Source organism: Scleropages formosus, chromosome 2 (genome assembly GCF_900964775.1).
Source record: "Scleropages formosus chromosome 2, fSclFor1.1, whole genome shotgun sequence".
Taxonomy (NCBI): Eukaryota; Metazoa; Chordata; class Actinopteri; order Osteoglossiformes; family Osteoglossidae; genus Scleropages; species Scleropages formosus.
The window spans coordinates 23034867-23050102 of NC_041807.1; the positions used below are offsets into that span (position 1 = coordinate 23034867).

General features: G+C 42.3%; 1 protein-coding gene across 2 annotated transcripts in view; it reads left to right on the forward strand.

The window, feature by feature from the left end:
- LOC108940516 (protein 4.1-like) overlaps nucleotides 1-11169 on the forward strand; it is a 35004-nt gene extending 23835 nt beyond the window's left edge. For both annotated transcript variants that reach the window (XM_018762769.2, XM_018762762.2), the window contains exons 14-21: nucleotides 2368-2457; nucleotides 6974-7267; nucleotides 8224-8460; nucleotides 8722-8781; nucleotides 8890-8985; nucleotides 9596-9676; nucleotides 9927-10043; nucleotides 10248-11169. In XM_018762769.2, coding sequence (XP_018618285.1) covers nucleotides 2368-2457; nucleotides 6974-7267; nucleotides 8224-8460; nucleotides 8722-8781; nucleotides 8890-8985; nucleotides 9596-9676; nucleotides 9927-10043; nucleotides 10248-10253 — 981 coding nt within the window. In that variant the 3' untranslated portion in view covers nucleotides 10254-11169. The remainder of the gene's footprint in view (nucleotides 1-2367; nucleotides 2458-6973; nucleotides 7268-8223; nucleotides 8461-8721; nucleotides 8782-8889; nucleotides 8986-9595; nucleotides 9677-9926; nucleotides 10044-10247) is intronic.
- Nucleotides 11170-15236: the final 4067 nt, after the last annotated feature.

Here is a 15236-nt window from a genome sequence, read left to right on the forward strand (position 1 = left end):
AAGGTTACTTACCCTAAAATTCTTCCAGTAAAATTACCCAGCTGTATAAATGGGTAAATAATTGTAAGTAACCTAACATTACATGTTGCTTTGGAGAAAAGTCTTGGCTAAATGAGTAAATGCAGACAATACTGTAAGCCACAGAATGATAAGTAGATAAGAACTTTGAATGTGCTCCTCTATTCAGACCAGGGGTGACAGGAGACCTGATCCTCCTTGGAAAGTCAACCAGTCTCTGACTTTTCTTGTACAGGGCCTAAAGTATTGTCCACTCCAACCCATTGCCCAAGTATACCTCCTGGTACTTGCATGTCCTTAGCACCTCTCCATCCACTCCATCAATAGCTACTTGACATAATAGGCCCATGTATCCCCTGAAGTCCATCTCCATCTCCTTAGTCTTTCCAGTGGTGACCTGCAATTGGTTCTGTTTGCACAACTTAGCGAAGTCTGCCTCTGCGACTCAGTTCTCATGTTCCCGCCCATCTCCCATACACCTAGCTGTTGCTGAGCATCATGTGAGATGACATGATCTAAAGTCCAGAGTAAACAGGAAGGAAGCAAAGACAGTCCCTTGAAGGGCCTATCTGCTTATCACAGCCATGTCTGACACACTGCCCTACATTCACACAAACTATGGTCAACGAGTCAAGTAGTCCAATACCTATGACACACACACACACACACACACACACATCATCAGAACCGCTTATCCCATACGGGGTCACGGGGAACCGGAGCCTAACCCGGCAACACAGGGCGTAAGGCCAGAGGGGGAGGGGACACACCCAGGACGGGACGCCAGTCCGTCGCAAGGCACCCCAAGCGGGACTCGAACCCCAGACCCACCAGAGAGCAGGACCCGGTCCAACCCACTGCGCCACCGCGCCCCCTCCACCTATGACACATTAGAAGTATTTACCTTCCTTGACCATAGCTTGTCTCCCAATAGCCCAGGCTGAATGGTGGTGAATGAACTGGAGAAGTCAAAAAAAAGGTGGTCAGTGCTGCCTGCCTTGTCTAAGAGGGCTAGACGATAGCATTGTCCACGAAGAAACAATCTGTTAGAAGACAGTTCTATAGGAGGCAGTTCTGTAAGAGATGGTTTAGCAAGAGAGAGTTCTGGGGAAAACTGCCTTACAAGAGACAAACCTTTGGGAGACAGTCCTGTTGGAGATAGTTCTGCAGTGGCCATGGCTCCCTGTAGCCCTCAAACACAGTCAGCAGGTGACATGGATCAGGTGTCAACCCCAAGTCTCTTCCTTCTATAGCATTAAGAAGACTGCGAAGTTGTGGGAACACATTTCTGCATTTGCTTAGGTTTACACCAGCTGGAGATGTATTGCTCAGCGAGCACACTCACGCTGCCAAGATGATGTTGGGGAAAAAAAATAGTAAATTAGAACAACAGCTGTGTAACAGTTATGTTCCTTGGCCTGACTGTCTTGTTACATGCACCCTTTCATGTCTGTGGCTCTAGAAGTGTGTTGCTTAGTCTAATTTTATTTTTATATCTTTATTTTTATTAGTGAATATTCAATAGGAAAGATTTAAAAATAGGAGAAAGGGGGGGCAAAACCTAATTGTTACGATAGTGGGAGACAGGAATCTGAATAGACAATGGTCATATTCTTGCAGTAAAATTACTGAAAATTAACTGAAAAGAACATAAAAAATTGAGAGCAGGTAGCAAGACAGCAAGCCTACAGTTTTCCTGGAAGTTACTGACTTACTGGTGGCTTGAGCAGTGTACAGGGATACTTTGTTGTTTTGTAGATTTCCAGGGCAGGTTAGTGAATTAATTACAGCCATTGTGCTAGTACCAGTTCATTAGGAGTCTACAGAGAAAAGGTTGTTTTAAGTCGCTGATGCTGTGTTCTGGGACAAGCCAGTCTTCACATTCTGAATCTTTTTTCCTCTGATCACCTAGATGCTACACTCCCCATGACACTTGGTTTGTTCTTTTTATGAGAATCCATGAAAGGACCCCAATTTAATTCATTCCCATTTTCACATTTTGATGAATGTGTAAAAAAAAAAAAAGCCCCCAGTGTTATGAAGCAGATTTCTCTAAACAAATTACATTTGTTGGCGCTGTGCTGGAGTACATTGAGGTGCTATGCTTGAAACATCACCTCCACAAAAATACATCAGGGCTGTTGCTCTTACACACTAAATGTAGATTTTGTGTGAAATCAGAAAGTACACCCTGGGGGTTGCTTTAGAAAGCTTAGCCCTGAAAACAAATATGCACATACTCCTCACTGTCTTGAGTAATGGACTGTAACAAAGCTCTTGGTCTGATGCTTTCCATTTTATCCCCATCTTTACCCCCTACCCCTATCCCAATATGCCAAAATCTCTCAGGTTTCAGGAGCGCTCGGGGGAGAGGAAGAGTCCAAGGATGGTATCAGTCAGGAGAGCTTTGTTCAGAAGACTTTGGTGGCATCTCCACAGGTTATCTCCTGTCTTTTACTCTTTTCTGAAATTAGTCATGTGGGAAACACACTAAATTGCCTTGAGACTAATTAGCTCACTAGACCAAATTCACTGGAGTCTGTTGCAGTCCCACTTTACTAAGTCAGTATCATTGAGATCTGAGTCTCCCACTGCAATTACTATTATAGAATGTGTATTCGGTAGTAGAGTTTATTTTTGTTTTGTTTGGTAAACAAGGCAGGGGAAATTGATAATAATTTGAAATACACAATTACATTTGTACCAAAATGTGTAATTTGTAGTAAATTTAATATGTACATAAATTTTGTTTCCCTAAACTTTTATTAGACCCTCGCTTTTGTAAAGAATTACACAATTTCACAGAAAAAGAACTCAGGGTACACAACATACTGTCAGCCTACATTCTTTTGTTTTGGGGTGGTTTTCTGCCCTGTGGTATGTTCATGAACAAGTAAGGCTACATGCTAAAGTATAAAAATATCTGTGGTTGCGATTATCTGTCAATAAATTCAAGATCTTAATAGTGTTCAATGTATATCAACCTTTAGGCTTCTGAGGAGTGGGTGTGGGTTGAAAAACAAGACCTTTGTCAGCAGGATCTCATCCATGAATTCAAAGAGGGAAAGACAAAGAGAAAAACGCAAAGTCAGAAACATCTGGGAAAAGAAAAAGAGGCCATAAAAACAATACATATAGACTTAATAGAAAAGAATGGCAAGGGAGAAAAAAATGTAACAGCAGGGAAGTATACCAAAGACATTGACTTTGGTGGAAATCTTCAGAATACTGAACGTAAGGGCACAAAATTAAGTCCACAAGGAACCACAGGCAATGGCTTTGGTTTTACCAGCAATGGTTCACACAATGAAACATTTGTAGATCTTGATCAGAGAGCTGATAAGGAAAATAAAAGGACTCAAACAGACTCAAGGCATGGACAACAACAGCATCTGATACTCAAGGGGAGCAAACCACAGGAACGCCACCTGATAATAGGGGCCAAGTTTATGAATGGCCAAGAAGTAGAAAAAAACTATGAAGATTCTGGGTGGAATGGAACAGACTGTGAGATGATCACCCATATTAATGCAAAAAAGAAGGCTGAAAAGACAGTGGTCAAACCAAGTTCTAAGAAGCTAGGTGCTTCAAATGACAAAACTGTGTGTGGAGAGACTCTGCAGCAGAAGTCTAATGTACAAGTGGAGATACCACTTAAGCAAAGAGAAGAGACCCAGTCATTTTCTACGGGAATGAGGGACAAGGGCAATGATGATGAACACGATAAAGGTGTCAATGAAGTTGAACAAGCTCTGGCAAAGACAGAAAATCCTTCACCAAAGAAAACATCTCTTTCAAATATGTCAGAGGAAACTGAAATGCTACAGATGAAGAGTAACACCATGAGGCAAGAAACATTTAGCGACAATGGATGTGGAAACAAATACAAACAAGCGACAGATGAAGTGGGATGCACAGGCATGTTAACAGGGATGGGAACAAGACAAACTTCAACAAGAGAAGTGCAGCAAAAATCTGAGCCTAAAACAGAATCTGATAGTGTAAGAGAGTTTGGCGTTGATGAAGCAATAGTTGACCATGAAAAGATCAGGCAACTAATTATCAGAAAGAACAGCTCAGAAAAAACAGAGCAAGAAGCAGAAGATGGAATGACAAAGAACGCTGATGTGCGTCAGTCAGACAGGATGGAAAGATGGCTTGATAATATGGTAGATGGAAAAGGATATCCGCAGGTAATGAAGGTTGCTCCCCGCAAGCCTGAAAGATCAAGGAACTCGGTGGGTAGAGGAAACAGAGACAGGGTTAATCTGCAAACAAATACCACAGTTCCTCCTTGTCTTGACATCAATGGCATTGAAGAGACCAAACTGTGGAGGGAAGGTCCTGCTCGCAGTTGCTCAGATCCTGCAGAGATGCAATCTTTCATCTCACTGACCTCAGCTCTTCCAAGCGATGCTACTCATCCAACTCTTCCTGTCAAGCCCCACAAGATCAGGGAGTCTGGCCTGACATTTGGCAACATCAAGGACCTCAACCAGGATGTAGCCAAGAAGGAATCTGTGGTAACTCCATCTGGCATCTGCCTCCCAGTCACTGGACTTAAAACATCGCATGAGCTTTCCTTTGCCTGCACTTGAGGCAGGTTTGAGTGCACCACAGTTTTGTCTCATTGGCTGATGCTGCCGTGACACTGTCAGTTCGTTCCTCATCCATGCGTTGGGGAACCCTGCTGCACGGACCATCCTGCCCACCTCCTGTCCCAACCCCTTGCCTTGGCACCTCTCTGTCTGCTTGAACCTGGCGGGAAGCAGTGTCCGTCTGAGCACTGGTACCAGCAAGGTCCTTCCCATGCATTTGCGTCTGGCTTTAACACCCCACACAGCCTCAAAATTCAGTCTTTCCTTCCAACACCTCAATACAGTCTCTTGTAGCACCTTTCTTCCTCAGTGATTGAGGGCTGTTGTAAGGAAACAAAGGCTTCTGCTTATTGCCAATGTTATGGGGATACTGGGTTTTGCTGGGATCTTCATTGTTGGTGCAGAGTTGCACATCTGAGCAATGTGTAATCAGACCTTTATTATCAAACAGCATGTACCTTGAAAGAAGTAAAATATTTAAAGAAGAAACTGTGTAGCTATAAAGATGTACAAAGTAATGTTGATAAAAGCTTGTAAAATTAATATTCATAGTTTGAAGATGTACCTATTCTGTTTATTTAGCAAAATTATTAAATATTCAGTTACTTAAGCTCTTTTGCATATTAATTTCTTTATGTGTACGTTAATGTAACACTGATTTAAATTACTTGAAGTATAAACCAATCGGATGTTTTCTAAAGATCGAACACTCGTGACTATGACACTGTGACCTACATAGCAGACCTTTGGTATATTAGATAAAACACTTTGAGATTTCCTGGGAAATGTATGTGCTTAGTTATTATCCACGGACAACGATCCTTCTACCTTGTGTAAGTCGATGTTACTCATAATGTTATTCGTTGTTATGACACTTTGATTTGCATTTTGATGAGGTATAGAGCATACAAAGAAGTGCAATGAATTTTTTTGATAAGAACCAAGGCTTACTCACATAGCAGAATACATGGAATAAGTGGGACACATCACTCTGTGCATCACCTCTAAGGACAAAGCTTTTCTCTTCAGCCTTGCATAAGGAGCCACTTACTCATGTACTGTTCTTCTGTCTTCCTTTGAGCTCCACAAGGGGTGCCTGCTTCCATCTTCCATTGCAGCTTTGCCAGATGGCCTTGGCATGTCCCACTGTGCCCCACTAGCTAACTGACCCAGTGTCACACATCCCACCACCCCCAGCCAGAACTAACCCTAGCAGTGGAACATGCATCGAGCCTGTTCGTCTTCTAGGTGTACACTGGAATCTCGTAACGTGTCCGTGAGAAAATCCTTTCCTAACCAGTACTGTGCTGCTTCTGTTTTGTAATTCTTCAAAAATAGTGTGGTTGTGTTTTTTAGTTTCTGGAACATTGGATTACTAAAATGGAGTTTGCTAAGGACAGGAAATAGCCCTGTAATTGAAGGAACTGGAGTTTCCTTTCAAAGGACTTTATGGTTTATATTCAGAAGGTCAGAATGATTCGAACTGCATCCTTCAAAATACTAATTGATTCATAATATGAACGTTAACATAGCCTATAAATATCAAACAATAGCATGAAGCTCTGTCATACATTGGTATGATTCTGAAATTTATGTATGGCTGACAAGCTAGTCTATTGAAATGATATATGATTTAAAATGCTTGTGTATAGTGCACCGATTGAGTTTCATCAGTCCTCTTTAATAGCCTATTGAAAGCTAAATGAATGCACAAGTTTTTTTGTGGTTAGTAAACCAATTTACTGTCTCAAGATACATCTTGTACTTAATTTGCCCAGGCAGTAGATCAATGAATATAATTGAATTAAACAAATGGACTGGAGGGAGTTAATGACACTAGCGACCATATTCCCACAAAAGCTTTTACAAAATTGTCCAATTGTCTTTAATTTAGTGTTTTTAGAAGTGCTGTGAACTACTTAACTAGGCTTTTCCTGCCAGGTATGACTGGAGTTGGATATTACTTTGATCCTTGACTGGTTGTGCTTAGATATTCCAGTTACCTTGCTGTTGCAGCTCTCATTCCATGCTACACCTGTTCTTAAACCCTTTCGTGCTCCACCATTCCAACACAAACCTTAGACAGCTAACTTGGGTAACAATGGGGCAGATGATAGTATAGTAATTAGAGCTGCTGCTGTTGAATCTGCAGGTTGCAGGTTTGAATCTCACCTACTGCTGTAGTATCCTTGAGCAAGGTACTTACCCTAAATTGCTCTAGTAAAATTACCCAGCTGTGTAAATGGGTAAATAATTGTAAATAGATTAACATTGCAAGTTGCTTTGGAGAAAAGTGTCAGCTAAATGGATAAATGTAAATGTGACCTCACTGGTTGTTGGTGTGCATATCTCTCCAGAGAGAACTGTGGGAGAAGCAGCTGGGCTCTGGACTTGAGGATGACCAGGAGGCTGAAGCCCTGTACCTGAAAGAGGCCCATCTTGGAATTGAGCGCAAGTGTTCCAGCATCACGGTCAGTTCCACCTCTAGCTTGGAGGCTGAGGTGGACTTCACCGTCCTCATGGACTTCCAGACGGGCGTGGAGGAGTTCTCCCGTGGGATGTCTGAGCTTGGGGAGAGGGACTACTTTCTTGAAGACCAAGGCCATGGTCCCACTGAAGACATTGGTGTGGACGAAAGAATACTATATGAGGTGCTAGTAACTCTCCAAACACTCAGACACACTCTCCCACCCACTCATGGTACTGCATGGTACTCCCAGTGTCCTTCAATGTACCTGAGATTCTTTTCTTTAAGACCATGGATGTTATTAAATTTTTTTTAAAACTAATTGTTTGTTTTCAGACATTAATTTATTATTTATACATATTAAAAGAAGTTTTTTGCACTCCCTGTACTTTTTACAGATACTTTTAGTTTTTTGGTTATATTACATTCCAAACACCTTTTTCTGTTTTTTTTTTTCGCTCTTTATTTCCTTGTGTTAATATGCTGACCTTATTCTTTATCATGAAGCGCTGAGCTAGCTCACAAAAAAAAAAAACATTAATGACATCACTCAGGAGTGAAAGGGGAAGCATTTTAATCTTACTTTTCATTTAAACTTTAATGTATTTCTTGTCTTGTTAATACTCATTCAACACGGAAGATTCTTTTTTATAATGTGAAGTGGAGAGTGTTCATTAGCAACAATGTAATACATAGCAATGGCAATGTAATTTTCTTCTGAACATACTGAGACATGAACGTTACCACGACTTTTTGTGCAAAACTAGGTATTATCTAAAATATTTTTGTTTATATGAACCATTGGTCAAGTTTATGACGATATATGGATGTTATTAGAACCGTACTTTTTGACACGTAGCTCAACAGAGAAATCGGCTGTGACCTTGCAGCGGGCCAGCATCCTCTTTCGAGGGCATGCTTAGTAAAATTTTCACACCACAGAAATCAAAATAAAGTGACTTTGACAGGTCTGCCAAGGTGGATCAGGAGTGAGGTTTGAGGATCATGCCAAGGCATAAGAAATAAACCTGCTGGGCTGAAGATGAATGACTCACTGTGCGGTTTATTAAGAGGGACACTGTGATCATTTCATCCTCTTGAGATGTCTAATCTCTGACTATGTACCATTTTTTCCCATAGCACCACGTGGCTGGTGCAGCCAGTGCGGCAAGCTTTGAGCAGTCAGCGAGGAAAGAGCTCGTGGAAGGGATAGCTGCTCATTCACAGAGGCCAGGTGAGGTGACCACTACCAGGGTGGTGAGGAGAGAGCCTGCTGATGTAGCAGCCACCCAGGCCTTGAGGAAGACGGCGTTTAAGACAGAGAAGCAGCCTAATGGCTCAGAGGTCACCACCACCATTCTGGAAATTGCAGACCAGGTAGTTTTAATGATGGAGACTGGCTTCCTCATCTCTGAAAGCGTTCATGATTTTTACTAAAATATCACTGTGAAACTTTCTGTACATGCTGATTGGTTATGCAGTCTTATCTGAACGATGAGTATAAAACTTGGGCATTACCTGTTAGTTACCACATGTACGTAGTCTGGCAGCTAAGTGCTGTAGTCGATCTTAGTGAGTTACACATTGGCTTTGTAGTGGCTTAACGGGAAGTTCTTAATGGTTCCCCTTGTGCTTCAGGGCTACAGTATGAGCTGTCTAGAAGAGGCTCTGCCCACTATGACTGACAGCTTCTTACCTGTGAGTAACCCCTCAGCCTGCTGCGCTCGCTGGGTTCCCTCTTTGGTTTTTGAGCAGCGACTCAGTGTATTTCATGCTTTGATTTGCCACCTAATGCCCCTAATGCAGGTAAGAACCGTCATGCTGGGGAGAGAGGCTTTTGGGTCCCCAATGATTGTCACCAATGAAAACGTTGCCTCAGCAACTACCACGCAAGTTACCAAGGTAACTGTGCTTGTCCCTTAAGAATTGGACATGGATTTTATGAGGCTTCTGTATCACCATTTCCCATGTTTTAGAAAGCCCTGATCTTGAAGAAAATATATATCAATTTAAAGTACCGGATTGAGTCTTTTGTAAAATAAAAATATCATTTATAATTGAAAAATAACACAATGCTCAGCATGATTATAGTATGGCACAGTATAAAACACCATAATTTAGTTGAAAGCGACATTAAAATAAGAAATGAAAGCAAAATGGTGTTGGTTGCAGAATGCATTCTGCTGTAGAAGGTTGCAGGTCTTTGAGCAGCCTTGGTGGAAAGTATGAGGTACACCAGAATTTTTACAGTTTTTTAAGTTTAGATAAATAAACACCTGATTATAGTTAAATGGAAAACTGAGTGACTAATATATTGTGTGTAAATGATTATATTATGATAAATATTTTATGTGATTTTAGATCAGTTTTAAGTCATATTTAGCCTGATCCAAATGGGAATGATGTGAAACTAAAATTTCACTTCTGTTATGGTGAAACAGCTGAGTGAAACAACGGTTCTTTGTGTCTTCACTTGCAAATAACATCTTATCGGCGATCACGTGTGTTGCAGACAGTAAAAGGAGGTTACTCGGAAACCAGGATTGAGAAGCGGATCATAATCACTGGGGATGATGATGTGGACCAGGATCAGGTGGGCCAGCGGGAATCAGGGTGGGGTCACGGGTGTGGAGAGAGTTTCTAGTTTAAGTCGCATGAAGGATCCTACTACGGTACCTTTGAGTGCAGTACTGATCCTAAAGAACCGCAGTGAAATATTCAGTTCTATATTGCTTTGGATGGAATTGTAATCGAAGCAGACAATTAATTTAATCTGTGAAGAGACTTGGGAATCCCTCGTCATTACAGTGCTACATCATCTCCTACGTGGACCTCTCCCTTAGGCGCTGGCCATGGCAATACAAGAGGCCAAGCAGCAGCATCCTGACATGCTGGTAACCAAGGCTGTGGTGGTGAAGGAAACCGAATCTTCGTCTCAAGACAAACACAGGAAATCTGAGGTAGAGGCGATGTTTCCTCTCTCCAGTAGATGGCAGCAGATACATTTTGATGAGTAATGCATGCGGCTGTAGCAAGGAGAGTCTAAGTGAGCAACTGGACAGTTTTGTTCATAGGTTAAATAAGTGTTCTTGAGAGAAGTGCACATCTGTGTGTGGGAAATCTAAAGCCATATCTAAATGCGTTTGTGTTCCCCTCCGGTGTAGTCCTGAGGCCTGATGGACCCCGAGAGCAAGCCCCTTGGAGGGGGACAGGATGGGAGTCTGGCCTACGATTGCCCAGCTACTGCCCGTGGGCCCAGGGCACCTAATGGCTCGACATCTGACACTGCTTCCCTCACCCAGACATCCGCTTGACTTCCACACACTGACATGTTGCTTTCCCAGTTAGTACCTCTGGAAACTGTTTTACACCCAGCTGTTTGCTTCCACCACCCACACTGCCATGACTGCCACTCTTGCTCAGGCGCTTACTCATGTCTTATACCTTCTTTCCTGCCTGTGTTCATACACCCATCTGATACCTGCTTTCTTTGCTGCACTTTTTTTAACCATCTGCTCACTTTCTCTAATATAGGTTTGCTTGCCTATGCTCTCAAGTCTGTCTGGCATCTGCTTTCTTGCCAGCAAACTGTTCATTCTCTGACACCTGTTCTTTTGCCCGCACACTTATACTCCCCACATGCTTAAATGTCCCCTATCCATATTGAGGTCAGTAATCACTGTAAATTCTCTTCTAAATGGCCATGGCTCAGTATCCTTGCTCAGTGGAAAAAACCCAAGAGTGCTCAAATGGAACAGGAGAGTTTTACTGTTCTAGGTGACACCCAGCAAGTAATTTAACCTGAAACATCTGAATCACTGCACCTCAAACAAACAAACTAAGGCAGAAAGACCACCCACATATTAAACTTCGGCCATGGCTCTACCCTCATAGTCAGTCAGCAGTGATTTCATCCACAGGTTCTGGTGAACCGTTCCAACGGTTAGCTCAGAAAATTTCCAACAAACATTTAAGATCTGAGGTTCAGAAAAGCCACACATTTCTGTAGTAAGCATAGGTGTCTTCAGTAGGACTTACATACTCATTATTTGCATGAGAGGCAGCTTAAGTTTGCTGAGAGAAAAATGATCAAAGTGATGCCTCAGTGTTAGAGCTCGAAAAAGAACACTATTAATATTAGAGTAAATGATCAAGCAATAATGCAACATGTTTTTATTAATGTGGCTTTTCACAAATGTTGCGACCCAGCTCCCTTTGCAAAGACCTTAACAAAGACCCCTCGCTTAATTCCGTTGCAAGCCCTTTTTGAGACAATGCTGTAGTTCTGTAGTCTTTACAAGTGAGATTGTAAGCAAAATGCTTGTTTATGTGTTAGATAATGATATGAGACAGTATATTTTTAATTCAACTTGTTAATAGGTCATATGACTTTAAATTTACCAGGTGTATATATACAAACTTGGACTTAGCACAGGTACTTTTCATCTTTGTGGAGAGAAGTATGGAATAGCTATGTGACAGGGTATCTGCATGTTGTCCAGCGCATCTCTGGGGACCTTGAAGGCTCCTGCGTGAGGCACTCTACACCTTCGAGCCATTATTAGAGCTCATAGTCACTCGCTTTGCCGCACTGCATCCTTCGGTCGGCAGCACCCCCCCCACCTTAGTGGGTGCACTGCAAGCCAGCAGAAGTCCATCTGTAAAACTAAAGCAACTGGATGACTTCAGAGGTCCATATCTGAAACGCCGCTGAATCACAAACCCACTGGCCGAACTTTTGGTCCTGTTATGGACATAGCGCAGCGGTGGGTAGAGATGCACAGAGACACAGATCTAAAACTGGCTGCACTCCATCGCTCTGGTTCTCCTTTAACTCTCTAAAATGGGGACGATCTTTTTGAACAAACACGATACATGGATTTCCGCAGTATCCAGTCTGGCCTTTAGTAGTGCACTGTCTTTCTTTCTGAAATGGGAGTCTTTATCGGCTTTTTTTGTAAGTGTCTGTTACATGATGATATGCCGTGGAGTACTGTGTGTGCGGTGGTGGCAGCTGTCAGCGGCACTGCTGCATGCTGGTCTCGTCTTGCAACTTCCTCCACCCGGTGGTCCCTTGGAAACATCAAGAAGACCCGCCATTGTGAAAGTGACGTGTTGTGTCTGAGGATGGGTGTCCCTCATTTTGTATCCCATGTAAATTACCTTCCCGTGAATTGTGATAAGTAGATGGTAAATGAGATTCATATGCTATAAACAGGGAGAAAAGTTTGGCGTGTGTGATTCCCTCTCCGTTCTGCAGTTGCTCCTCAGATGAGATACAGCAGTCACGCACGAACACACACCAACAGATGGCGTTGTTCTCCATGGCCAAGGCGTTGTGCCACCTCTGCTCTAAGTGCTGACCTCGTCGGTTTATGTTCCTTAACCAGGAGGGCTGTGCCCCAATGGTGGCCGAGCAGTTTCGCTGCGTGCGATCCTACAGGTGGCCAGTGCCTTGGAGAGTGTGTTCCAGTTGCTTGCCCACAACGGTAGCAGTGCTGTGAGTTAGATGGCAGCCCTGTTAATATGTGTCACAGCAAGGGCAGTCAGCTCTTATTCCCATGGGCCTCAGTGCATACAGGCTCTCGTTCCAGACACCATCAATTACTCTTAATCAAGCAGTTAATGTGGTTCACGCCAGATGTCAACAATCAAAATGAAACTGCAAACAATTTTTGTAAAACACCAGGACTTAATGAAAACTTATTTTTGCAATTTTAAATTTATTTTTGTATTTGAATTGGACCCGTGCGCTGCATAAGAAACTTGGTTTGAACGAAAGCCAGAATGCGCCAAGGCCCCCAGGAATGAGATGTACTCCTGTCGTGCATTAATGCTGCGTGGGATGCGAGTACACAGAGTCACTGCGGAGGAACCACGGCGTGTGGAATTTACACACTGCCATCCCTGATGAATAGTTCTTTTACAGGCCATTTGTATACAGAGTGAAATTCCACATGTATAATAAAGGAGAGAAGGTCCATCATGACTCCCTGCTGCATTGACAGTGAGAATGAATCACTGCCCAGGTCACCCTTCATTTTATTTCTGCTTCCTGCTATTTCCTTTCAGTCGATTCCTCCGTTGAACCCATCGGCGCTCTATGTTTGCTGTACACTGTATCTGCATTCAATAAAAGGAATACTGACGTTTCATGCAATGAAGAGCACCTTCCTTTTTCAAATACAGTATGAACTCTCACCTGTGTCGACACATATATACAGTTAAACCAAAGGGGTTTATTGCCCCTTGTTTTCTGCACAGTTTTATCACATTTTGCAGGGTGCTGAATCACTGGCACCCTGTTTCGGTCTTTTTTCTGTGCAACATGTATATAACATGCAACATGAATATGATGATGGAATTAATTACACCACTGACTTTCGTTGTTGTTAAGCTTCACTACTACTATTAATTAATTAGTAGTACATTTTTTTTGGCCAGCAGGTGGCGACAGAATGCAGCGAGTTCCCAAATTAATACTGTAAGTCACCTTGGAAAAAAGTATCAGCTAAATAAATGTTAAGAATAATTATCATTACTATCAGGTGCTGTATAATATACGCAGTGCACGTGCGCCTTAATAATCTGGAGGCTGAATTGCGCCGAACGTTATGCACAATGAACAGAATGTGAGTACAGCTTACGAGCAGTTAGAGCGCAAGTACACCGCGAACTAAGAAGAGAGGCACCCCTGGGTAAGACCTGGAGCCTGACAGCTCCCCCTTTGCCCTGTACTGCCATCTTGCGGTGGTCTGTGGAAATGCACACCCCCGGCGGGCCGTACGAGCCCCAGAGCAGAGGGGGCACAACATCCGACAGCTCAGTATTTTCAGATCTCCGCTGTAGGCGCGCCGGTTCTGTCCCGTGTTTCTCATACAAACTGCAAACTGCTTTAGAAGGACTGAATGGCCACTCTAGTCATTTTGAAGAAAAAAGCAAAAAAAAAAAAAAAAAAGAAATCCAGCACAGCTATAAATATGAAGAAATGTGAAGCAAATCATCCCTAAGTAACAATTATGCCAGGGCAAACTGTAAATATGAACAAAAGATTGCATTTATAACCTTGAAAAATTCCATGAAAGGCAAAGACATGTTGTTCTCACGTACAAACCACTTTTCATTGTGTAGAACCTGGGGTTTTCACATTCACCTGCATATTCATTCAGATGGCAAAATCTGAAAAATCATGAGACTCCAAGGGTAATCCCCACATTGTTAAAGATCTTAAAAACAAAAAACAATTCGCTGTATTCTTTCAATAATATGAGGAGACAAAGTGTTTACCCAGCCCCTAATCATATGCATGACATGCACTCAAGAGCCGACTGGGTGACAATTTTAAACGAACTTTACACCTAAAAGTAAAAATTCAGAGTAAAGGCAAGCAACATACTGAGGAGTATCCTGGTGGTAAAGGACAGGCTAACAGGCAGGTATCTCAGCAGCGTGGAAGGTCAGGAAATGTACGGTCAGTGAAAGAGCAGACATTGGCAGAAGGAATGAGACAATGCATAACTTAACATAAAATTCAGAAAAAACAAACATTAAAAAACATTTTGCTTTTAATAGAAATGTCTTTATATATCCAGAATCGGAAGAATACAAAAAGTGCATTTTACATTTCTGAGACACCAGGGACTGTTATGACCAGACCTCTTTTAGGCCGACAAGCTATTCAGCCGTCACTGGTGAAAAAGCTAAACGTTGCAGAAGTACTGCACGAACCCCCAAGCGGGAAACAGAAGATCAAACGGCCTCAGATTCTTTTTTATTAAATGCATTCAAGACTCATTCAAATGTTCCAATCCTCACAGAATGCAATTTTCCATGCTAAACGCTGTTAAAGGACACCCCTGTGGGTATGATGTAAGCAATATTTAATTACACACATTGCAAGAACTGCCATATGTCTTCAGATGCTAACTGAGGAACTGAAAAATCAACAGAATATGCTTTCATGTATGCATACACACAATATATATACATACATACACCCATACACGCACCCATATACACTTGCACTCAGAAACATACTATTAAGAGCATTACACTTCTAACTGGACATGATGAGTTAAGGCTCTTCAAAGACCTGAGGAATTGAAACCTATACAGTTCCGTGGCTCTCACGAGCAATCCATGCCACGTGGTAG